We start from the raw sequence: 26,397 nt of genomic DNA on the forward strand, positions 1-26,397 counted from the left end.
AAAAAAAAATTTAAAAACAAAAACCCCTGTACACTAATATCCAATCAATCAATCAATCTAGTATTACTGTACTGTTATAAATGCTACCATCGAGAAACTCTCAGATTCAACCCCAGGACAACTTTAGAGGTTGTAGTTTGTGGTGGTATGTTGTTGGACAGAATATTGTATGGCGTTTTTAATATTTCCTCCACAAATGTAAATGAGACAATATCAGAAACACACTTCAGTATAATGCTGTCCAATGCAGCACCATGACTCAACTACACATTTATTACATATTACATTTATTTAGTGCAGAGGTACTCTGTTGCATCATACGGGTGTTCCTATTTTTCTGTTCTGCATATTTTTCTGGATAAGAATGAGTTGAACTGTATTCACCCATGTGGTGTGGAAGTCTTGTCTACACAATAAATAAGCCACACACTAAAGAGCAGACAAAATTAAAATCACAAGTCTTTATGTTGACTCAACAGAATGTGGATTACATCTCCTACAACTCTTATAAGGATAAGGCACGTCATGTCACTTGAAAATATATGTGACAACTGTACCTAAAAGGACAAATACATAAATCAAAGCCCACATAATTTAATTTCATGTTTTCCCACCTTCAACACCATCTTGTGCTGAGGTTCACAGGGTATTAAGCATAGTGAAGGGACCAAGGAGAGAAGATTGAGGGTCAGGGCCCTTCACTGGCAATCTTGTCTCCCTATTAAGGATTTCCATCTGCTTCTCACTATACACCAGTACTGCAATCATTTCATTTTAATAATCAAAAGTTTCTAAACATGACTGTGCCTACAGTACAATCTGTAAGCATCTGCACTTTCCAAGTGCAAGAAGCAGGTCAAAGGGCACCGGATCTTGTGGGAGTCCCAGGAAAAAGAAAGGTGAAGGATCAGGAGAAAGGAAACTTTTAGCTCTCCTCACCCGATGATAACCCATCTATCTCATCTACATCGCCACCGATAGCCATCCAAAACGCTTTTGCTACCTGGAAAGGACATTTAGTGTAATGTAAATAATCAGATTTTGCATGAACATGTTTACTTAACTGATTGATCCAATCAAGGATTTCTATTGAAATGTACCAGAGGTACTCATGAAATCCCTAACGATGTGTTTATTAGGCAACATTTTTATGTCATATTATTAATATTACCAATGTTACTTAAACTGATTAACATCACATTATTATCTTAAGCATGGAATGAATAGTCTGATAATGGTGTGAGGTTATGCAAATACTAGTTTATTATCAGTTTCTGATACACTGTTCAACACAATTCCATGGTAGTGTCCTACTCCACTGATGCACATGCTGAGAATTTTTTTTTGATAACATCAGCATAGCCAAACATGCATCCATGATCACAAACAATGGAAATGAACAGGTCCAAGCCTGCTGTCTTGTGGTGAATACGGTTGCTTACCTTCTCTGCATGAACCTTTCTCTGCTCATGAGGTAATGAAGAAGCTTTATCTGCAGGTGGAAAATCAGAGACCAAATCATCATAGATGATATCAGATGTTCACATTTTGACCTCCATATGAGCAATGAAAGCAAAAGCAAACATGCAAACAAAATCCTGTAAGTTTTAAAAAGGAAAAACACAGGCTGTGGCTATTTTTGTTTTGTGATGACAAAGTTGTGCATTTGCTTTCCATTTCGCCATTACCTTTCATCTCTTTTAATTTTGTAAAGAGTCGTTCAAAGTTATCCACATCTGCATCTCCAGCTGTCAGATTAGCGAGCTCCTGAATGTCCAAATCAGTCATTGCATCTGAGAGTATCAACGAAAGTGAATATTAATAACTTCACATGTAATGCTATATATCTTCAATGTGCCAGCAGGATTAACATCAGTTTTGGAGGAGAAAATCACTTTAGTCGTCACAAACAGATTCCATCAGGAGGTATTCACTTACCAACTACTGGGTCCTCTTGTGTGTCTGTGTTTGTACTACTTTCTGTATGGCTGGCCTCTTCGTTAACAAGTGTGCCCTCTACTGGCACGCTGGAAGACTGCCACAGAAAAGGAGCTAGGGTTAGCACACCTCCTCGACAGATTTAAACTCCTATTTAAATGAAAATGGATTGATATATGTAACAAAGAAAGAGAAAGCACATAAAAAAACAATTACAGATGTAAATGAAATTACAGCTAAAGTAAATGAAAATGGTTACAAGAAAAAAAAAAAAAAAAAAAAAAGGCTACTGACTGGTGGATCTTGGCAGTTCCGTGGATTGTTGTGTCTGGAGGCCACCAAAGTGCTCATCAGACCAAACCCCTGATTGTGCCCTGTCAGACAGAGACGCAAACTGTCACATTCCATACATACAGCAATAAATTAAATTGTGGGGTCAATGGCAATAGGTAATTGTATTGGTGATTTCATCTCACCATCCTTCATCTCCACACTGGACCACACGTTAGCATTGAGAGCCTGGACAATTCTCTTTACTCCAGTGGATTCTGGAAAGTCATCTGATAAAGGAAACAAAGAAAGTATGAATGAGAGTACATATATTAGCAAAACATGAAGAATACAAATATAAATGAATGCAGTGTCATCGCAATTTCTGCTGCCTGTAAAACTCACCATCTTCATCTGGCAGCTCCTGTGGATTGAGCTCCACCAGTTCAAAGGCATGAGCCAAACACCACTGCTGTGCTTCATGTCTGGTGACCCCTAGAATACGAATTATAAAAAAAAAATTAAAATAAAAAAAATTTATAAAATTATAAAATTTCAGATTTGTATTCCGGTGCTTTCTGCAAACCAACAGTCACCTCACAGTGCTCTAGAACTAACCATTTTCACAGACTCTGTCACACACCAGAATGAGCACCTCTGGAGCAAGATCTTCCACCACTGATATCCAAGGATGTAGTTTTTCCAAACCATCCTTCTGCAAAAACCACGCACCCATGATAAACGTTACATTTGTATCAGCTGATATACTTCTGAGATACCTAATTCTTAAGTTACGTACCACTGTACTGTCAAAATAAGCGATGAAAGCCTGCATGGACTGGGCAATCTCTGACGACATTTGAAAAGTGCTTGGCACAACACATAGCCTGACATCTGCCGTATAATATTTGTTGTTGATTGTCCAAGGATACCAGGCTACTGTTTCTTCCCGCTTGGTGGGCTCGGGCAAAGTCTGCGTACTGAGGATCTCTGAAGCAAAACACATTCGTTAAAAATCACACAAACAAATCGAGACATTACGTCAGGCTACGTTGCTAAGCGTGCTAACTGTAGAAACAACATACAATAATCACAAGAATCTTAGCATTGCCGTTTTTATATTAGCCCCAGTAGTAAATGACATAACTAACTAGCTTGATAACCTAAGACAAACGTGTTATTAACCTGTATTAGCGACATGCAGCCTAAGAGTAAGTTAGCTTTGTTTAACGTTAGCCTGGTTGCCAAATCATGCACGTTAACCACAGCTAAACTTACGTTTTATAAGCTCTTCTTCTTTAAAACCACTGTCACAGCTAGTGATGAGCACACAGGGAATAGTCACTTCTGAGGTTTCTTCTGTATCTGACATTTTTTGATAATTTTTAGGGCAAGCTTCTCAAGCTGCTAGCTTAGACGTTAACCAACGTCAACAACCTTTCAACCCTTACTGAGCCGCTGCGATGGTCTCTTCCGGTGCAACGTTCCTTAACGAAAAAAAACGGGCTCCCATCCTCTTTTAATAACGCTTTTCGATACATTTTTGTGCGTGTCGATTAGCTAATTATTTCTACAAATATATTATAGATATTAAATGTTATCTCTGTTTATGGCGATATTGACGTTGACGCTAAATGTGCTTCTTGTGAGTATGAAGTCATCTGATTTGAAGCCCTGAGTTTCGTCTTTCAGGCAAAGCAGTGTCTCCACCGAAAGTCCAACTACATGAATAATGCACGTTTACGTTAATGAATAAAATAAGGTAAAAATAGGGCCATGGTTGTATTTTTATTTTTATTTTTTTTAACCTGCTAATTTTACAATTGTAGCGAGGGGGTGCCTGACAGTCTAACTCGGGGGAAGATAGAAATGTTTTCTGGCCTCTCGTTGTCATGATTACCAGTACTGTTTTCATTTATGACTAGCTAGCTAAATGGATTTGTAACGGTAGTTAGCTATTACAAGTCGTCAATATGATATCGTTACAAATGTTTAAGTAATATTATTAAACCCCATATTCAAAAAAATGTCTGACACGCTTGAAAACGAAGATGAGTTGGGAGCAGTTTTGGTTCAGGTAATGTTGACAAACTTACCTCAGCTAACAATTTTAAATTTCCTAGACAATATGTAACGCTTGCTAATGACTTTAGCTAGAAGTTTTTTTTTTTTAAAGTTAGCTCAAGTTAATGTTTGCTGCATTATAACCACAGTTCTTAATTAATTAACGACAATAGTTAAATGTTACATAAATTATTAACATTTGTCTTTATTTTTAAACCTCTAGACAGGAATTTAGCTAAAGTCCCTATATGCAAGAACAAGCGTTAAACTAAAAGTTAAAGTCATGGTTGTTGGCTGTTTTTAGGGCAGTCATTCACAGTATGTACACTGACAGAGCTGTATATTACAGGTTCAAGATGATTTGAGACAACTCAGATGTAGTCTTGAGAAACTCAGTGTTAGTGAGAGGGGCAAAACACTGAACATTCAAGCCCTGGACAATGCCATTCGTAAGACAGAGAGCAGTATCAGGGTAAGGATGTTTCATGCAAAATGAGCACTGATAACAGTAATATTAAATACTCATCAGACAAAGGTGGCTGACCATTTCTATGTTCTTTAATTGTAAATAGAAACATGCAGAGGATTATCTGAAAACAGTGACTGAGCAACTGCTGGTTCTTCCAAGAATTGAAGACTTACAAAAAAAGACTGTGCAGCTTCCCAAATGGTAAGTAACGAGAAGCTTACATGTGTTTTTACTAAATAACTGCCTACAGTGGGGAAACCTTCCATAACCCTCTCACCTTTGAAGAAATATGTTTAGAATTGCATAAAGTCGGGTGATGGATATTGTGAGCCTAAAAGAAAGACTTTACACAGGAAACCTGCTCTGGTGAGTTTCCCAGATGTGTGTCCACAAAGGAAGACCCTCCAGGGGCTTCACCTGGGGAAAAGGTAGATTACTATTCACATTCACAATTGAATACTCCTTTTTTACTTGATAATATAAAGGTAAAATATAACCTGAAGGTAGGTAAGTAAGAAATTCAACTATTCTGTAGTATTAGACATTAAAACAGGCAAGACAAACAAAAGTACACAATGTGATAGAAGAGCACAAGAAAAAAGAAAACACATTAAGACTTTCCTGCTTAGCAGAAATACACTCAGTTGGCAGTTTATTAGGTATGTGTAGCTAATACTAATGCACTCTACAATACACCAGTTCTGCAATAAATCCTACCTTCATGGCAATTTTTTAACTTTATGGTCATTTTGGAGGCTGCCGTTTGCCCTGCTGTTGGATTGTATTTTGTTAAAGAGACAGGTCTTTCTATTATTTTGTCCCCCCTATTTTATCAATTAGGGCAGGTTAAATAACAGAAACACCTCTCTGTATAACGCAATACAGTTCCACAGCACCACAAACTACAGCCTCTAAAATTATCATACAGTTGAATCAACACCAGTCTCTAAAACAGTTTCAATAAAAACTGGACATTATAACTGCTGTGAAGGTAGGATTCATTGCAGGACTGCTGTATTGTAGAGTTCATTCATTTTCGCAAAGTATACCAATAAACTGTCAACTGAGTGAATATATGCATTTAAATCTTTAATATTGCTATTACTGTTTCTATAGTACATCTTATTATAATTAAAGTTTTTAAACTTCCTCTGCCCATTAAGCACAAGTCACCGTTAGCCATGCGTTTGCTGTGTAATCCTGCTCACCCAAACAACAGAGCCATTATGTACCAGAAATGTGGGCTATCACTGCCTGATATCCACAAGAGGAGCACAAATGCAGTAAGTAATCTGACTATTAATTTAGGTTCATTTAGTTTTAGTTGTAAATTGGGAGTATTATGTTTTTTCATGCCATTCATGCTTTCTATAGAAATGACACTTTACAGAAAGCTTTGATTAAGTATTGCGGATTGCAGCACCTTTTTTGTGTGTCTGTCTATATTTAAACTGTATATGTTTATTCTTGTACACAGGTCTCTCTTGAAAAAGAGATCATGATCTCACTGAGACTATCTGGTTAAATAAAGGATTAAATAAAATTTATAAAAGTACTTCCAAAAAAAAGCATGGTTTTTGGGCCATCTGTATCACGATAAGTGTTGTTACACTTACTGATGCTAGAAATAATGTTTTTGACTGTCATGTCAGTCTTTGATTTTCATACATTTGCTGTTCTCACCGTGATGCACTATGTACTCCAGGTGGGTTTAAAAGAAACACTATGAACTTAAAAAATGCTACTTAACTCAGGTCAGCACTAGATCCATTCACACTCTTTGTGTAACTGAAGTGAAGGTGGATTTTTTTTCTCCCATTATCATGTACTGCAATTTAATGTCAGATTGAGTAGTCTATATGACAATCATTGAGTGGATGAGAGTTGATTCAAATGTGGCTTTGTAAAGCTAAACACCTAGGAGACTCAGAACTTCTTATTTGTTAAGGAAACAGGCCACATTTGGTATAATGGCCTTGTTAGTTATGGAGAAGATTTTTCTCATTATACATCAGTCTTACTGCTGGAAAAGACACCAATTAGTGCATGAAGTCTTAAACTATCATGTCCTCAAGTTATTTGCTTTGTGCAGTGAGTAATTGATTCCTGTGTCCTGAGTCTTTGTTGATATTAATTGCAACATACAGCACATGCCTCAGGAAAGATTTGATTAGGAAGTATTACAAGAGGTTCTGCTACAGCTAAGATGAATTGGATAACATTGTTCCTTTCCTTGATACTGTCTCCCTTAATCCCCAGAATAGACAGTTTATGCTGAAGTGAAGAGTAATGGTACAGGTTTGCATTAAAAGATTTCTCATGCTCAGAGGGACAAGGACATAAAGGTCACTTGGATTAGGGATGACAGCCAACACTTCACATCACAGAAAACAAATTAATCTTTGCAAAGGTCGGCATTAGTTTTTAGATATATTTTACACACTTTCTTTTCCAATAAGTTTTTGGGAATCTATAAATGACATAAGAAATAGAGGCCAAGACTGTCACTCTGATATAGGAGAGATGGAAGAACTGGCTGCAGAAAGCAGCAGATTGCAGCACATCAGCAGTCTTCTAAAGAAACAGGTGCCTGATTGCTGTGCTATGGGCTACTGGTTTACAGCTGTCTCAAGAGTGGGTGGGGGTGCCGGTCCTGCATGCCAATAAGAGAGCCATACCTTCCCCAACTGCTAACCACTGGCTTTCTGCCTGCTGTCTCCCCCCCTGCAACACAGGCGTGCTCTTCTCCAATCCGTACCCGTGCCAGGGAATGAGCTTTTGCATTTTAACAATTTTACAAAAGATGCCACCTTTTCCCAACCCTATCTGAAACAGATGTGTGCCTGTGAGGAAAGATCCTCACAGCATCCGGTTACTACCTATCGTCTGTCAGAGAGCTCAGTGGTCTGAGGAGAATGAAGGAGAGGACATTAGGTGACAAGTCTGGAGGATCAGCAGCACAAACTTTTATGAGTAATGAGACATTTGAATCTAGCCATGAATAAAAAAGTTGAGGTTACTCAATGCATCAATCTGTTTATCCTAAATTAGGCCATTAAATCTACCTTTAATCTTAAAATTATGATACAGTAGCATGCATTAAAATGAATAAATTACCGGAACAGAACTGCTCTGAGTTGTAGTTTTTTAAGATCAGTCTTTAATCTTGGCTACTTTGGGATTAATTACTAAAAGAAGTGGGTAAAGGACAGTTTACAACTTTGCCGGGGATATTTTTATGGCTCTTCTAAATTCTTAATGAATTCAGAAAATGTATTGTTTGTAATTATGTATCAGGCCTCTCCTTAATAGTCATTCTGCTAGAGAGTTATATTTTGTTAACGCTGCCAAGCTGGAATGAGTCTGATAGTTACAAAAATCTTTGTAGTAATTGATGCATTTAATTTGATAAAGCTAGAGGCCAGGCTTCTTTCACTGTGGGCAACAACTTTTTAGGGCAGGACCAGGAAATACAGGAAAAGGATCTGGTAGCATTTTATTTCTATCGCATGGACAACCTCTGATCTTATAAACATGTTAGGTTCAGGCAAAACATCACAGAATAATCACTGCCCCACGGTTGAGACTTCAAGCCTTTGGATCAAAGGGCCGTAACAGCCTGGCAATAACTGAACAAGACACAGGGACAGGTAAACTCCCTCACTTCTTGCACACTCCAGACAAATGCTCATTGATTGTGTGTGGTAGTTTGTTGTTTGTGTCATTTTAATTTTAATCACATTTTAATTTTAATCAGACTACTACCTTCTATTCATTGACAAACTACTAATTGTAATTTACATTATTAAATTACTTTTTAAAATCTATTATTAGCTTGTATTTTTAAAATCTTTCCAAGCCTGAAATTTTTATAAATAAGACACACACAATGTTTTGAAAGTTTTCTTTATTATTATTATTATTTTATTTTCTTCAGCGCCAGATACAAGTTTGTTTTGTATGTCGATCCAGCACAAGGTTGCCTCTCTTCACCCCAGAGAGGATTCATATTCTTCTAAGATAGGTCAGTGCTTCTCCAAAGACTCTACAAAAGATAATACATTTTACCTGATTCTATGTCTCCCAACTTTTGTTTATAAATTTAGTTTTTTCAGTTCAGTTTTGCTCCCTTGCTGTTTCTGATTTATTTGTCTTTTGGTTTAAACCCCTAACTGACTCTGTAGTAGGTACAGCTACCACTTGATTTGACAGTGATGATTGGTTGCCTATGATTAATTGCTTACAGAGTACCGTTGAGCCTGTTTGTTTGTGACTTTAGGTCTGATAGGCTCGAAGTCCATGTGTCATAGGCATTTGAAATGGGAAACAGAACCTGGATCCACCTACGAAAAAACAGGCAGCAAATGCACACCACTCAGGAAAACCAAGACACAGCCTCCCTCAGCAACCTCCAAGAGCATGGACCATGGGAGTATGATGCAAGGCACCAACGATCTTATCCCTAAAAGCCCAGAGGTGCGAACAGTATTTAAATTCTTTTGACTGTATTCAAAGTTTAGGTTGCCTCTCACTAGTTTCACTGTTGTTCTGTAGAATCTACCTGTGCCAGTCCCAGTAAACATCAGCAAATACCCCTTTACAATAACAGAGGGAAGGATCAACCCCATGGCAGCTGATTTCTGTCACTTCAAGCAGAGCTTTAGCTTGTGCTGGAGCAGTGTGGTATATACTCTGGAGGGCCTAAAAAAGCTGCTCAGGGACTTTGCTGTGCCTGTAGCCAACGTGAGTGGGGAACGGCTAGTGGAGTTCGCCCATGGTTGGGATAATGGTTGGAGAAAGGCTCCTCCAGTGATTGGCCTCCTCTCAGTGCTTGAAAACTGGGAGGAGGTATCGGGTCTGGTCTTACGCCCAGGTCAGCGCTACAAAGGAGAGGGAGGCCTTGAGGCGGCTGCCATCCACATCCAGTCCTGCTGGAGATGCTACGTAGCCCGGACAGCCTACCTGCGCCACTGCCGGCGCAAGTGGGCGGCAGGGACCATCAGCATCTCATGGTTGATGCACACTCAGATCCGTCGTGTCAGGAAGGCCTTGCAGGCCCGGCGTTTTAGACAGCTGGAGAATTACCGCAGCAGAGCACAGGTGATGTTGATTATATCCAAATACTGCTTTCTCTCTGTCGCTCTCTTACTTAATATTGCTCTCTCACCTTTTCAAACCTTGCCTTTGTTTCTCTTTTTTCTCACTTTCAGAGTCAGAGATTTATTCATGATTTCTAAATTAAATTAGATAAGACAAATCAATTTTGGATGTACATGATTCCATCTGATTTTTTTTTAAATCAAACTGAAGTTATTTGCAAGGATTAGAATAAGGACAGAAGGCTGGCAATGCCATGTCAATATGCATGCAGTGTCATTAATCATTATGTGTATTTCAGCTAAAATGTGTTTATTTAGTACTCTCAGTTTGAGATTAAGAGAAACAACTAAAAGAAAAACATTGAGCCAACATACATGAACAGAAGAACAGTAGAAAGAAATAATGAGACATAAACAAGAAATCAGCAAAGACAAGTGAGACAGATGAGCAGTAGAGAACAGAAGAAAGATGGAGAGAGACAGATCAGAAAAGTAAAACTGCAGCCACATTGATAGCGAAAGATGACAAAGGTAGAAACAGTGATTGTGAGGGCTAAAGGTCAAGGGCAAAAGGGGAACCTGATGGCCTATTAAAATACATGTAACAGCAACTAAATATATAATGACTACTATTAAATATTATACCTAGTTTAAATATTTAAAGTTAAAAATGTATTGTGGTGATATTAGGTTTTAAAATGAAAACTGATTGTAAAGGGAAATTTATGTTTTGCAACTGGAATTACTGTGAATACAGCAACATAATGTGAGTTTTGTAGTACAGTGGGACACAAGAAACTATTGGTTTGAGTGAGGTATTTATAAAATATAAACCATACCAAAATTGATTAATTTCATGCAGTTTAACATTGCTTTAAATGAACTAGAAAATTGAATTATAGATTTTACATTTTTGGGGGTTTATGCCTTCTTAAGCTATTAAGGCCAATTTACTACATTACTGTTTTTTCCAGGGTATCACAACTTTTATGCTCAATATCTGCAAATAGTTTTAACCTCCTTCTTCCATACCAGAAACTTACAATCTTAAGATAAAAAAATAAAATGTTCTTTCTATTTAGCTCTTCAAGAGAACAGTATGACAGCACATTTTTTTCTAGATGAACGCTCTGTACATTTTTTCCCATTCAGGGTAGATGTCATGTCAGTGCTGTCATCTTTGCTGGACATCTTTTAGAGCACATACACAACAATAATAATTAGTGCCTACAAGTTCATTTAGTTATACATCGCCGTGTGTGTATACATGCACTAAATGTATGTTCTTACTCTATAAACATTCATACCCTGTTAATTAAGCCCGCTAATCTTCCCCTGGCAGTAGCATGATGTACCTTGCCGATTGAATTAATTGTGAGAAGATGTTTCTAAAGTAAACGCTTAATTTAATTAAAGTGGTATTTTATGCTTCGTTTGCTTCTGTTAGCCCAGAGAGAGATTGGCTTGATGTGTTTTAGCTATGCAGTGATGTGATGATCTGTGTGTGCGTGTGTTTGTGTGTGTGTGTGTGTGTGTGTGTGTGTGTGTGTGTGTGTGTGTGTGTGTGTGTGTGTGTGTCTGTCTGTAGATGCTCAGGCAGTTCCCTCTCTGATCACTCCTTTTCTCCATCTCCAGCATCTGGCAAACAACTGGAAACACATCCAGTCCTCCAAGAGGACCATTATCCACATCCCTTCATTAGGTAGCTTTCTCTGCCTGCTGCACACACACACACACACACACACACACACACACACACACACACAAACACACACACACATCTGATCTAGCAGCAGTCATCCCATGTCTCACCATCTCTGCTGCCCCAGTCTGTGGCCCTGGTGGAGGCACTCTGTCTCGTTTAAATGACTCTCTGCAGGAAAGCACTCACAGGAGGGTAAAAGTCTCCATGCCAGGGAACTGAACAATTTAGTCTGAATCGCCATTTAATTTGCAGATTAAGCAAATGAAAAGCCATTATGTTGAATATTTGCAAGAGGCACAAAGGTCTTATTTTATTGCTCGGCAAAAAAAAAAAAAAAAAAAAAAAAAAAAAAAAATCGCATACACAAAAGAGGAAGAATCTGCTATTTTTTTGCACTAGACATGGAGTGCAAGCTATGATCCGTTCTTGTCCTAATTTCACCATGGCATTCACATTTAGACTGTAATCAGGCATGTGCATTGTAAATCATTGAGCGATTGTCTAAAATTATTAAGCCTAATTACTAGCAGATGGAATGCTTTATTTGCACTTGGGGTGGCTACAGAGAGTGCTGTGTGAGCAAGGATAATTAGAAAGTTGAACCCCATTGTTGTTAATTAGCATGAATCCAATCATTTAATTACCTTGATTCAGTTGAGGATTCTCTCACAGGCAGAAATCCAGACAGACATAGAGTAAAATCCTGGAGGTATCACTGGATGTAGCTCAGCGGTGGCTGGACATGGTGTTAAAGGAGTCCCAGCACACAACAGACACTGCACCTGCTAGTTATTAAGCTAAATTAATCATCGGATTGCACTACTGTGTGATTAGACTTAACTACCCCACCCCCAGGTCTAGTAGCATGCACATCTGAGGGGTACTTTCACAGAGCTACAGATTTTGTATAAAGCCAATTAGAGAAGATTTGATTCTCTCATTGAAAGTCTTGTGCAAGTTTTTGTAACCTTGTTCTGACAGGATACTCTCAGAGCCAGCGACTGAACTTGAGGGGATTTGACATCCTACAGAACATCCAAATAAACAGGCTGTGTGATATTAGAGGTATGAGCTTCTCACAGACCCACCACTTACTCTGTATGCTTCATTGTAAACATGTAATTTGTCAAGTCCACTTTGTATTTTTTTAGATGAAAATGTGGAGGTGATCTACATATGCCCCCGGCATCTGGGGGAGGACATCTTGCACTATTACACCAGCCTCCTGAAGTGTGATAGAGCCACAGACGGGGCTAATAGTGGAACTACTAAGGCCTCATCCTGCTTCAGACGCTTTATCATCCTCACACCTGATGCTGTAGATTATTTCCCGGTAAGGTCAATCACTTTCACATTTTTTGCAAAAATGTAAACTTTAAAGAAAAAACTTGACAACGCATGTTTTCAGCAGGATCTTTCTGTAGACAAACCAAATACATTGTACTGTAGAGATGCTAAAAGGATCTGTAGTTTGGGAATTCTCCTCTAGAGGGCACTAGAGGAGATTGTTACTATTCACTTGTCCTGTGAGAGCTACACTTTGTTTAATATTTTTCATTTCCTTTTAGTACTTTTGAAATTAAACAAACACATGAGCTACATTAAGCTATACTTAATTAACTTTTTTTTATTTAATGGTCTCTAGCTGGTGCTCAGTTAATAACTAAATTTCATATTAGTTTCCTTAATTTTCCATTCATTCAATGTAACTGCTGCATTTTTAGGAATTCTGAATTGTTTTCATTACCGCAATACAATAAAGTCAAGGTGTTTGTTATATTTTCTTTTTACATCCAGCCTTTCTATTCATCTTTTTACATCTGTTTGCACTAAATTAAATGTGCAACATGACATGGTCTTCTTCATTTCTTTCTATTGATTTTCCTGCTGTTTTGTTGTTAAACTGTGCCAGACGTGTTGCTGAGATGAATCACTGCATCCTACGGCTGGCAGCACATTCTGCCAGTGACAGAAGGGATAATTCCATGTGGATCAAATAAATACAGATGTGAAGTAATTAGTTGTATTCCCAAGGAGCTCATTGCTAGCACACATTAAAGATGTGAAGGATAGGGGAGGCTTCCCACAGGCAGCTTTTATCAATTCAACCTGCTGGAATACAGGAGAGGTCAAAACCCTGCTGGCTATTACAATAATAGATCTGTTGTGTGTACACAGTGATAAATCAGGTCAAGAAACAACCCTTGGAAGAGACACTGAGAACTCCTAGCTGCAGCAGTAATCTTTCTCCCCTCTTCTCTTCCAGACCCATAACATGTGCCTGTCTACGCTCCTAAAATACAGTCCACGCACGCTGAAGCGCATCAGGAACTTGATCCAGGGAAAACAAGCCTATATTGTGGGTGGTGTGGCCCACGTGGATGACCTGGCAGTGGCTGATGAGCTGGGAGTGCCAATCCTGGGGCCAGAACCGGCTATTGCAGAGCTCTATAGCACCAAGTCAGGAGGGAGGAGGATCTTCACCGGGGCAGAGGTTGATGTACCCCCTGGTCAAGGAGACATTTATTCACTAAACCAGGTCAGAGATAAAAAATGCAGATACATAGACAGACTCCTTTACAGCCTGAGGTCCTTCATCATTAACTGATAACACAGAAGAACACATTTTCATTTTTACCTTAACTTTTACTTGTAGTTAATTATATTATTTAGTTTGTAATTCAAATGTCTCTCTTTTGGTTTAGCTTCATGAAACGCTGGCTGAGCTTATGACTCAAAACTTTGATGTGCAGCGCTGGCTCTTCAAGATAGACTCAGAGCACGGTGGCCGTGGCACAGCATACTGTGATATATGCCATCTTAGATGTTATAACTGGGCCCTGCAGCAATACCATCGCTATGGTCCTGAGCTATGGAACACAAAATGGATTCAGGTAAAGATATGACTTTGAGGATGACCTGCCATACCCTGTCAGCGTTGTCATAAACTATGACTATGACCACTTCTTAAAGCACATTTTATACACTTTTATGCCTTATTTTATGTTTTAAAAAAAAATGTTTTTCCTTATTACTTTTCCCTAAATTTATGTTTTTTACTTTTTTGTCTTGTTGTTCTGGCTCCCTCCAGAGTAATTGTTTTAGAAAAGTGCAATAGAAATAAAGTTTATTGCTATTATTATCACACTAATACCACTAATGAGAAATTGGTCATTTAAGGTTAACATGGTAACAATTAGATACTTAACAGATAACATTACAGTAACAGATGGATATTAAAACAGCCTAAAAAAGGGTTAGAATCACTTCTGTCACTGAATGAACAAAAGCATAGGTCACAGTGGGGTCAGAAAGAAGCCATCATTTAGCTTAGAGTAGGATTTCTTAATGTAATAGTCACAATGCTGGTCCCTGTAGTACAGTATTTTGAGCATTGTCCCTAGAGCCACAGATCATTAAATCAATACATAAAATATCTGTTCATACACACAGTCATTATCCATTCTCTGGGGCACACACATCAACTAGTGTCGGTGTTGGGGAGAACAAAAGCCTGTCCAATGGTAGTAATGCCCTAACTTATATGGCAGGGACAGTGAAATCACAATACAGACATTCTGGTCAACAGAGCATTTCTTGTGTATATATTTTTCTAAAACTATTTTGTAAATAAATGTCACACAGATTCACAGCTGAGTTCATTTGTATTACAAATGAAATAAAAAGTATACTGAAATACAAATGACACTAAATACGTAAATCCTTAATTGTAGCTGATGTTGATGCTTCGATCTGCTGTCCTAGCATTGCAACATTGACCTTTCTCTCTTTGTCTGTCCATAACAATCACTTGATGGGTCTGAACCACTTACAAAAAAATTTTTATAGTACATAATTCTGAATACTGTGTGTAGGGTTAAAAATGTGACATTGTAATTATTCTATAAAGTATCAACATTTGCTTTCTCCTCAAAAAATAAATTCAGATTTAATCTTAGACATATACAGAACAAATAAAATGTACTGAATCATTGGTAAGCCATTCATTTAGTAGAGATGCAATCTGTACGCAGCTTCTGAGCCCCTGGCTCTTATTTCTCATATGCTTACAAAGTAGCCTTTGATTTTCTGTCATGTGTTAATTACCGTATTTTGCCGTTTAACTCTGAGCTTTGTGTAAACTAATTACAGGCTAATGATTGTGGGCTTGGAGCACAACGATTTTACTTTTTATTCCATTTGAAAGAACAGCAGTCCTTTCAAGCTTCTTATGGCTCACTCTGTTTTGTTCCTATTAGCTTGTTCTTTGATTCATAGTGTATGTGCCGTGCGGGGCTGTAATTGTTGTGGCATTGGTGCTGTTAATTATGGCAGAGAGTGGCTGAGCCACAGCCAAGGTCCATAATGGTGGCTGATGCAGCACAGGAAAGTAAATGGGGTTTGTTTCACCAGCTGGGGTCCCATGGAGAGGGAAGAGTGCCGAGGCCCCCACTGAAGGCCGACAGCCTCAGGGCTTCTGGGCCATATGGACACAACACTTTAACTGGCCTTTATTCTACACCTTGCTCTTTTAATCAAAGCAAAGCCCACATCCTGTGCTCCTCATTGCATGATTTTTTTTGTTATGACATTGTTTTCCTCTAAATTGTATTAACCCCTTAAACGCATAACATCGTCCTTCTGCTGTTGTAGTAGTTTATATTGAAGATAGCACTTTGACTCTATATGCTGAAAGATTACAGAGCCACGTTGGTGATTAGATTCAAACATATGAATATTTTATATCAGTGTCATCTCCTCACAGCAGAAACTGTAGATAATTGTTTAAACATGGCAGTATATTTTGAGATATAATGCTCATTAATGTAGCACTTTGCTGAAAAGAAGTAGACCTAATTGCAATGGCAATGACAGCCAGTGAATAGGATAGATACTCACAGTGCTGAACATTTGCATGCATTTAAGCATTCTGTTAATAGATGTACAAAGTTATGTTTATGGAAATATTAGCAATGTAATTAATTATTAATGAAATACAAATTATCAAATGAAGCATTTTGATTATTAATTCATAATTTAACAGTTCTTTACCAAGATTATTGTTTACCCAAAAATAACAGATACGTGATGATTAAAGTGTATATTATACAAATAGGTTTCACAGTTCAATGGGATGTACCATAGCCTTTATAATCACTGTATAAGTAGAGAGTGGATTGGAGAGTATACTTGGCCTTAGCTTATTTTTTTAATTATTGCTTGTTCTGAAGGGCTCAGCATGAAGAAGCCTGACTCACAAGAATACCATGTGGTCTTTCAGAACAAGATCAACAATCAGCTCCCTTCTGGCTTTGCAAAAAAAAAACCCTAATTCGCATCCACTATAGGAGCTTCCACAGAGGTCTAGGAGATAGTGTGGTTTTCTAAATATTATGAGGCCCAAAGCCTCCAGCACACTGTTTCAGCCTGCAGAAAGCCCCCAGGCCTCTTTTAGCATTTACACACACAGAGGTTAAAGACATGTAGATCTGCACCCATGCAATGCCTGAAGGGGGCCATACACACACTTAAGCACTCACACAGCTTGCATATGGATCATTAGGCACAAGAGGGTAAAAATTACACCTAATAGCGTCAACAGATGGAGTTTTTCTTTTTGTCACGCTGTGTACAAACAGATCTTGAGCAACCCCTTATTTACGTTAAGTTTGTCGACGAAATAGGTCATTTGATAATCACTACCACTGAAGAGGCAGAGGGACATTTTGTACAGTAGTTTCTGTCTAAATATTGTGCAGTCCGTGTTTGTGGAAGATTTAAAGATAATAATGTTCTGCCTTAACACAGTTAACCTGAATTTACCTTAATAAGAATTTTAACTTTTTTTTTGGGGTACACTTTTAAGTATGATTGTTTGGTGGTTCCCTCCATTTCATTGAAGGTCACAAATGCTTTTTCTGCAATCTTTAAACAGAAGAAAGGCTGCTACCCCTGTTCTAAGATGCTAAATTCAACCAGGGATGAGAATTATGTGAGATCAAGAGAGTAACTTTATGATTCATTTAATATTACACATGCAATTAATCGAACTGTAGTAAATTGAGGTTGAAGCTTTGGTGGGTCAGTGTCACAGAAAATTAATCTTCACACAAAACATATGACTAGTCAGATTATATCATTCTATTCCTGAGACTTGCTGTAGTTATTCAGTTGTTTCATTATGTAATGCGGAGATGAAATGGCAATCACAGGGGCAGGGCAACATCTATTTTATTTATGACCAGATTACTTGACTTTATGTGGACACAAAGCAAAGCTCGAATCCTATCACAGGGGACTGTGCGCAGTTTAAGTCCAAATAATTTATTGCAAAATACCTCTCTTTCTTTTCTTCCTGTCCTGCTGTTTCTGTGAACTGCATAGGCAAAGTCCTGGGGTGGGCTTGCTCTTCCGTTGAAAATGACAACCGTTCCCTTACACTTTTTGCCGCACCATTGTGTGCTTTATGGTTTGTATAGGGGGAATCACTGTGTAGCATTTGACCTCGCCTCTTACAGTACTTGAATATGATGATGGCTGTTACATGACTGGAATATCAACAGCATAATCTCCAGTCCTGTCTCCAGTGAAGCCAGACAGTATATACTCAAAACAAAGTAACGCTCGAGATAGAACAATGAAAGAACAAAGATATTATTCCATTCAGAGTTTAGTCAACTCTCAGTTTTCACATATATTCTATTGTGCATGACCGAATGAAATTCCTATCTAATAGTCATACAAAGACATCATTACATACAGAACCCTGTGTTTAAAATAAAACTCAGCACTTGGTTCATACAGTCTGCATAAGCATTCAGTTATAGTTTTATAATACAAGTGTACGGGATAAAATGACAACTAAAGGTTTGTGAAGCCATTGTTGTTACTTTAACCATGTCAAAACTTGAAAACATCAGGGATAATGATGGAAATAATTCAAGGACTTTATCCTTCTATCCCAGACAAAATCTGATATGTTGTATTTTAAAATTTATTGGATTTTTGTCAATAAACCTAAACCTAAAAGCGTTGTCAGAGGAAACTTGCTAAACTGTTTACAAGACACCTAAAACAAAAGTTAGAAATTAACAGCATAATTAAGTGGTGAAACCATTATGGCATTTCCTAGTTACAGAAACAAGAGTGATATCGATCCAAGTCAAGCCCTGATTGATCCCCAGATAGATGGGGTTTAGCTTAGGTATTCATCAGCTGCCCAGTGGAGAGAGTTGTTATTGAGGGCAGGTGCTGTCTCTGTGGCTGTGAGTTAAAGCCATTAGACTCCTGAGGCCTTCTGATAATAGGCTGTCACTCACAGATAGACCCTCCCGCAGTATCCATCAGACACTTCCACAGAAATTGAAGCAGCCACCAAAGGTCTCAAGGATAACAAGCAGTCACTTGAGTCATCCGGAAAACACAAGGGCATTTCCAATAATGTTCGCGACACCTAGAAAGCTTTGACAATGGGACAAAATAAAGTAGCCAGGACTTGTTATTGACTTATGTTTGAATTAACAAACATATGTACATGATGATTTCAGATCTGTCAACAACTCATTTTCAGTAGATTCCTAATGTATGCACCTTAACTTTCTTTCTGCAGGAGTCTCTGCTGCTCAGATATTCAGATGAGATCCCAGAGTGGCTGGCCCGTTACGCCCAACCTGCTAAAACCTCCTGCTATCCCAACTGGGCCTGCTTCCTGAAGACCTTCCTCAGGCAAGGTCAGATACCTATTGTCAGGCACTGAATGCTATTCACCTGCTAATACAGCCGTTTGAATATGCTAATAGTCATTTCCTATTTTGTTCCTAGTTCCCAGATGTTGCCTATGTGAACTGACGAATTGAAAAAAAATTGTTACTTTTGTTGGTTGCTAAACAGCTGGTAGGACAGTTTGAGATCACGGCTAACGTATTGTGGTTATTACTGTTCCTCTGCTCTCACTGTGTGTCCAGGCGGTGTGGTGGAGGCCTACCCCCCTTCAGACAGTGTCACCTGTCTGACAGTAGATCTGCTTCTGGAGCCCGGGGGTGAGGTGACCATGCTGTCCTGTGGAGACCAGCTTCATGGGTCCTGTCAACTGGAAGCTATAGTTTCCACTGTTCCTCAGACCTCTGTACACCCAGAGACCTTGCACTCCATCTGCATGTGTGTGGGCCAGGCTTGTCTGCAGCGCCTTATCGTAGGTTATGTCTCCGTGGACCTGGCTACCTTTTTGAACCACAACACCATGGAGCAGAAGGTGAGACACAGCTGGGGCAAGACAAGGCCTTAACTCATGCTACCACTATAAATATGGCCTGGGCTGTTGCAACACATTGTGACAAAGCTCTCTATTTCACCATATTGGTGAAAGAGATCAATATTTAGGCTGGATCAAGGATCCATATGAGCAGATAGGTGCCTCACATACTGCTCCCCAGGGATCTGGAAAACAGCCAAGGCAAACAGTGGGCACAGGGACCAAATTCTTGACAAGGTCATCTAATAAACTGTCAGGTCTTATTCTGTCGATACACTGATTCTACCATTTAAGGCTTGCCCTTTAACCTTACAATGCTGAGAAACTCAGAGGCACCTATCTTTCAGACAATAGGTCATTCTAAAGTGATTTGGCAGCTTCACTGGGATGCCCTGTCAGTGTTTTAACCCCTGCCTGGTTACATTTAGTGGTCTGCTGAAATTTGACTCGTTATTATAGCAAAACACCATAAAAGCCATATCTCATTTGTCAGGATTACTCTCTGTTGAAATGTCCTTGATTTATGATATTGGAAATGGACTGGTTTATGATGGTTTAAGCTGTGCTCCTAACATGTGGCTACATTTACTGCCTATTGATCCAAAGCTGTAAAATTAAATGCTTTGTTTACAATATGGTGTATAAAATACTAAACCTGCAAAACAGTGTAGAGTGCACTGGAGCTACTTCACAGTTTTACACACGGTATGAAAAAGGTCAGAGAAGGTGTTCAAATTTTTTTTTCTTTCATAAAAAATCCACCAAATAGCAATACACCATTTGTTTTATTCGGGAAATTTCAATAAATCTCTATTATTAGTTGTTTTTTTTTTTCCCTCTTCACTGTTGAAGCTTTATTTATGTTTGCATTCATAATTGATTCCCAATAAAAAAAACTGGAGGTAGAGTAGACAGTAGGTAAGGGCACACTTGCCACTAGAGGGTAGTATGTTATGGATTAGATGTTAACACACAGTGTGAGCAAAGCAGTGTTTAGACAATGCAATTTGTGTCTTAAAACTTTAAATATTTTGTAATTAACTGAATTTTTATTTAATACATTACTATTTTTGTTTCCTTTTTAAGATTTTAAATCCAGCCAAATATATTTTTGTAAGCAGAACAGTCCTCATTTGGATTATGTAGTTCACCACATTACATTGATTTCGGGTTAAAAAAAATTGGCACATTTCAGGACTTCATACAGTCAAACGAAATAGTCCTTCCATTTACAAAGCTGTGACACTCAAATCAGAAAATGTTCTATTTCAGGTATATAATAGGGACAGAAGTTACCCTTTTCCTTGACTGTTTACAGTGACATAGTGACAGCCTTAAAATTAATTTTCATTTTCAATGTTGACCTGAAATTGAATGTGATTCACTGACAGCATAATTAAGAATAGACTATAAACAGCATGTGCTTCAATAGAGGCAGAACCATTAAAGACAGATTCTTAACCATCTCCCCACACACACAGCTCAGACAGAAGAGAGCCACATGGGCAAACCTGTCTGGATTTAAACATCAATTTAGATTCAAACCTGTTGCTAAAAGCTGCCTACTTTATTTGATGGGAAGAAGTGGGTCACATATGTTTGCCCTTGCAGTCTCTCCTCACATTGTGGAATGGTGGGGCCCCAGCTGCAGCATCAGGGTTTTTAATGAAAATTCAAGGCAATAGAAAACAGGTGCAATCCAGGCTTACATTTCCCACTGCTTTGTTAAGAGCGACAATGGGACATTGGAGTATGATTTTTAGTGAGTCGAGTGAATGGCTCGGAGGAGTGTGTCCATCACTCAGGCCCAGGTATCTGATGCACAGAGACTTGCATCTATCCAGTGGTAGCTACTGTACCCCCTACAGTAAAGGTGACTGAGTGTAGTACATACTGCTGAGCTGTTGCTCAACACGAATGTATACAGATTGCAATTGTTTTGATAGTCTTGACGTGTATAGTTTATAACACTTTATGTGATTATGTTCTCTTTTATGGCATTCTCGTGTACGGTAGCTTGTATGCAATTTTAAAGCTTATTAAAAATGTTGAAATTACAATATTTACTCCTGCAGTTTATCAAGCTGGTCCAGATTACCAACTGCAACACATCATCGTATAACTCCTGTCCCATAAATCAGGTCACATGTTGCCTAAAATGATTTTAACATAAAGAAAAACATTTTTGTCACTATGATATTTTAATACATTATTTAGAGTATTTCTTCAAGTGGTTCATCAGAAGTGTTGTGAAGGATTTTTTGTACGACAGCCCCTTTAAAATTCATTCATTATGGTTTGAACTTGATGATCCGAGCTTATAAACTATTTAATGGTTTATTCAATTGACAAATAAACTCATCAGCAAGAATTACGATAACTGATTAATCATTTTGATTATTTTTAAAACAAATTACCAAACTATCTCTTATTCCAGCTTCTCAAATTTGAAGATTTGCTGATTTACTTTGTCTTATATCACTGTAAACTGAATATGTTTGGGTTTTGGACTGCTGATTGGACAAAGGACATTTGAAGGCGTCACCTTGGAAAATGGGATTGTGGACATTTTCTGACATTTAATTGAAATAATTATTAATCGAGAAATTAATTGTCAGATTAATCAGTAATGAACATAATTGTTAGTTGCAAGCCTAGACTATGACTTATGTTTCACAAAATATTTGAATTTATTACAAAATGAAATATAAAAGAATTACTGTACACGGTCAGACATTCATGTGTTAGTGGAGATAAAGTGCTCAGGTTACAGAGACTGCGGGGTTCAGACAGGCAGCGATTTGCATTCAGTGGCAGGAGCGTTTACTTTGACAAATAGGAACAGCAAAAGGAGGCAGCCGACTGCCACTTAGTTATTAACAACTCCTTCAGTAGTGATTTATTTGCCACTTTTGAAGAGAGGGCATAGCTATTAGGTTATTATTGGGAAAATTAGCCCTGTTTAAGCAGAAGGCTACGACCATACCTGACCCCTTAATATACTTATAATGACGCCATTTACCATACATATCTGAACTTCGCTTCTCATCAGACCTGAGCCAAACAAACTAGCCCAGGGCAGACTGAATCCAAATACGCAAGGAAGGATCTACTTTGTGCACGTGTCACTCCACAACTGAATTACCTAAATCTGTCGAGCACACACCATTAACCGTTTCTTCCTTTCCGCTGCCTCTCAACATGGATAACACTGGAAGGATTAAAAGGTACTGACTGTTCTCTTTATAAGGATTGGTGGGTGAAGTACTTTGATGTTCCATTTTTATGATTAAATTGGAATTATGAAGTTTACGGTGTCTCTTTTTCTCTGCACTGACAGAGAGTTCATGGTGTCTTGTTTAAAGGTGTGGGCTATTGATCTGGATCTCACATACAGTGACCAGCTGGCCATGACCCAGATGCTTCTGATGATGACTGGAGGAACGCTGAATTGCCGCGCAGGCTGTTTAGAAGTGCCAATGCCAATCAGAGAGAAACGCTGCGAACACCAGATTGCTGCCAAAGTACCATTTTATATTGCTTATAATGACAGTTTTGATCATGTTAAATTTTTCGTACACAGTAGAAGATCAATTTTAAATGCTATATTTGAAGTGGTTTGAAGTGTTTTTTCCGCCAAGTTATTTCGTTAATTTCTGTCATCAAAAAGAAAAAACCACTAAAGCAAGCTGATACTTGAGGGAATATTATTATACCACTACAGTAATCATGAAGCTAGATCAAGTTTTGCTCCTCATTTTTGTTAAATACAACTAAATACTGTAATTACGCACTGAGCTCAATTGGTGTTTAGGTGCTGAATTCATTATCATTTTGATAGATGAGCCTAAATAATCAACACATTAATAATTCATACCATTTTCATTATGCATGTGTATGCATGCTTGAACACCTCATCAACGTGGTGCCAGGCCTTAAACAATAGACTTCTTTTATTAGCAGTATGCCTGAGTTTACGCTTGTTAATCTGCGACTTGTATTATTTTATCAAACATTCATTTAGTTGGTGGCCTGGTGCTTCAGTACAGCAGTTGAGCCACTGCAGTGGTTAATGGCTTTAGCAGTGGCCATCATTAGGGGCCTGCATATTACAAACACAATTAAATCCCTGTTGGACACTTTTATTGTTGTGTGAGGGTCCAGTGTTTGACAACTGCAAACACACAGCCATCAAAGCGAGTTATGGGCTATCGCCTGAGCTCACGGGGGCTTAGGCCTGCGCTTTTTGTCTCCCAAAGGTGCCAGAGAACCAGGAACATTTTTATCCTCTTGAGCCCTGCCACTTTTAAATAATCAACCTCTCTAGTGTTACTTATGACACTCACATACTCAGAACCCCTCTTTTGTTGTGATATGTGTTGTGTGTTGAGGGGTCCTATTGTCCATTCTGTATTGCTTTTTGTCTTGAATGCAAACATTTGCAGTCCAGAATCGGTAGTTTCTTTGATTGGTGTCGTACAATTAAGCTCATCTTGTGTTTGGCATGTCTTCTAAACATTAATTGTTCCTCCCTGCAGTTAATTAAGAAAGGCCCAACAGTTTACTGCATGTGCCCCACACTCATCATGTTCACTAATCACACACACTCCCCAAACTCAGCAGTGACCCTAAGGACATGTGTATGGGGTTCAGCCATCTCTACTCTTCCCATTGTACACACACTGCACTCTTATACTTAAGCCCCAAATATAACACAACATACAATGATTTTTTCCTGTTTATGATTAACAGAGAGACTCATGCCAGCAATTATATATGTGCATTCTGTGTCTCTTTCTTGTTTTCTTACCTTTTCACAGCCTCCTGTGGTTAATCGTTTTGCAGTTATTGGGAGCCGCTTGTTTCACTCTAACCTTTCCATGTTGTACCATAATGTGTTCTTTAAGATGTGCAAGGCTCATGGCATAGGATTTAACATGAAGGTAAAAACTGTCACCGTTAACCTGTTCACCTTTATATCATTCTTATGTCTTGTTCTTTTTTTCAACATAGTATACTGTATGGTTAATTTATATTACACTATGTCATGATGAGAGCTCCTCTTTTGACTGTGTGTTTGCGGCTCCTAAATTGCAGAGGAAGCAGGGCACTGTGTTCGCTCTTTACGACAGCAGTGAGCGATGCAGCATTGGAATGATGTAAGTATTTATTATTGCATCAAATTCATATACATAAACTTATTAATTAAATTTGGGGTTCATCTCCGGGATAAAAAACTTCTGAGCACATAAAGCTTTGATTTCTCTGTTCAAATAGACAAGCACTTGAAAAAACAATAGAGGATTAGCTGGATGAAAGATATCTCTAGACTGAGAGTAAAGACAATTCTTTCAGAGGATTAAGATGCCACCTCTGGCTTTGTAAATGTTGTTACAAACTCTACAAGTTGTTTAGTACAGGGTTATTAATATATTTATCAAACAAATCCTTCAGTTCACACTGTGCTGTAACAGTTAAATCAAGCTGTGCTCATCCCCCTAAAGACTGAAGATGTTTGCTGAAAGTTTCATTCAGCCACCACCATCAGATGAACAAGGTGATTGTTTCTTAGCTGGCAACAGGGGGATCATTAGTAAACTCATTTGTTTGGGGTGTCGTCAATAGAACGGTCTGTGAGGATCTCCGGGGAGCTCTAGTGACCTTTGCTCGGAATCTGTCAGTCATTCATCAGGAAATATCATCTTGTAAAATGCAAGGAGAAACCAATTTCAAGGTACCGTGTTAATGATTTAACGATCTCTCCTCATTATATCCTGAAACCTACATATTCAGTGAAGTTGTTTTCAGCTGGAATGCTTTGCTGAATTAAGTGTAAGCGGTTAATTTTTGAAAATATATTATAATAAGAAGGATATAATTTCAAATAAAAGATTGTGTTCGCATAGAACAATAATGAGTAGTTATTTAAATTAACTTCTTTTTTCTTGTGTTTTGTTGCAGGAGCGTATCAAGGATATAGAAGATGTGCTGCAGAGGACTGTTCAGAACAAGCTGCAAGCGATGAGGGATAAACCTGCTGCTTAGACAGCCGCTTCACCAATAAGCTGGCTTTACTCTCACCAAGTTAAGACATCATGTCTTTGCCATCTTTAAGGCCTTATTACACTGTCAATGTGTGAACCTTGGAGATGAATCTATGTGGAGAAAACATATTGCCAAATAAATACCTGAAAAACATTGTCAGAATGTGACACGAAGCTTTATAAAAACTATTTTTGTGATCCTTTTAAACTGTCGAAATATACAGTCCTTTAATATTGGAAAACAAACACAGTAAACTGTGGGCTTGGTAATTCCGCAGGGGAATGATTAGGCTTCATAGACGTATTCATGTATTAACAGCATAAAAAGCAGTTTCATCTTGCGCTTTAGAGTATCTTGAATTTGTGCCCAAATAAATACCACAGAGATGAGTATCAGTATATTGTTCAGTGATACTAGATATGCTGAGAAGTCCCATAATACACTGCAGCTGCAAACCATATCTTACTTTGGACCGCTGAAGAAAGTGATTGATGTTGGCTATAATCTGATTTTCAAAGGATATGTTTGTTAAGTTGATTATATTTATTTCTTGACT

The 26,397-nt window shown here is 38.3% G+C and overlaps 2 protein-coding genes across 3 annotated transcripts; one reads left to right on the forward strand and one right to left on the reverse strand.

Annotated features, from left to right (window-relative positions):
- Window positions 1-446: 446 nt before the first annotated feature.
- Window positions 447-12,317, reverse strand: aagab (alpha and gamma adaptin binding protein). Of its 2 annotated transcripts, none has more exons than XM_040133784.1 (10): window positions 12,190-12,317; window positions 3,008-3,198; window positions 2,827-2,923; window positions 2,614-2,703; window positions 2,415-2,498; window positions 2,233-2,312; window positions 1,939-2,035; window positions 1,689-1,793; window positions 1,443-1,492; window positions 447-1,003 (listed from the first exon to the last, which is right to left on the reverse strand). In XM_040133784.1, exons 2-10 carry the CDS (start codon window positions 3,065-3,067, stop codon window positions 926-928), a joined length of 741 nt encoding a protein of 246 aa, XP_039989718.1. In that variant the 5' UTR covers window positions 3,068-3,198; window positions 12,190-12,317; the 3' UTR covers window positions 447-925. The 2 variants fall into 2 exon arrangements, with proteins under 2 accessions (XP_039989718.1, XP_039989717.1); XM_040133783.1 differs by lacking the exon at window positions 12,190-12,317 and adding an exon at window positions 3,487-3,805.
- On the forward strand, window positions 4,145-26,378 carry iqch (IQ motif containing H). The gene is given in 22 exon segments (XM_040133806.1): window positions 4,145-4,285; window positions 4,622-4,744; window positions 4,845-4,942; window positions 5,095-5,104; window positions 5,107-5,169; window positions 5,905-6,024; window positions 8,283-8,391; window positions 8,679-8,765; window positions 9,021-9,217; window positions 9,296-9,841; window positions 11,476-11,542; window positions 12,527-12,610; window positions 12,697-12,878; window positions 13,812-14,084; window positions 14,251-14,439; window positions 19,155-19,275; window positions 19,510-19,796; window positions 23,162-23,320; window positions 24,617-24,739; window positions 24,894-24,955; window positions 25,422-25,530; window positions 25,758-26,378. Coding segments are annotated over 22 exon segments (3,144 nt in total). The 5' UTR covers window positions 4,145-4,234; the 3' UTR covers window positions 25,842-26,378.
- The last annotated feature ends 19 nt before the right edge of the window (window positions 26,379-26,397 follow it).

Source organism: Xiphias gladius, chromosome 8, assembly GCF_016859285.1.
Source record: "Xiphias gladius isolate SHS-SW01 ecotype Sanya breed wild chromosome 8, ASM1685928v1, whole genome shotgun sequence".
Lineage (NCBI taxonomy): Eukaryota > Metazoa > Chordata > Actinopteri > Istiophoriformes > Xiphiidae > Xiphias > Xiphias gladius.

Excerpts from the sequence above, each read along its gene's own strand:
- aagab (XM_040133783.1), bottom strand. The coding sequence starts at position 3,580 with ATGTCAGATACAGAAGAAACCTCAGAAGTGACTATTCCCTGTGTGCTC. Across the intron at positions 2,499-2,613 it reads GGAGCTGCCAGATGAAGATG|ATGACTTTCCAGAATCCACT; the intron begins GTGAGTTTTACA and ends TTCCTTTATCAG. Across the intron at positions 2,036-2,232 it reads GGAACTGCCAAGATCCACCA|TCTTCCAGCGTGCCAGTAGA; the intron begins GTCAGTAGCCTT and ends TTTCTGTGGCAG.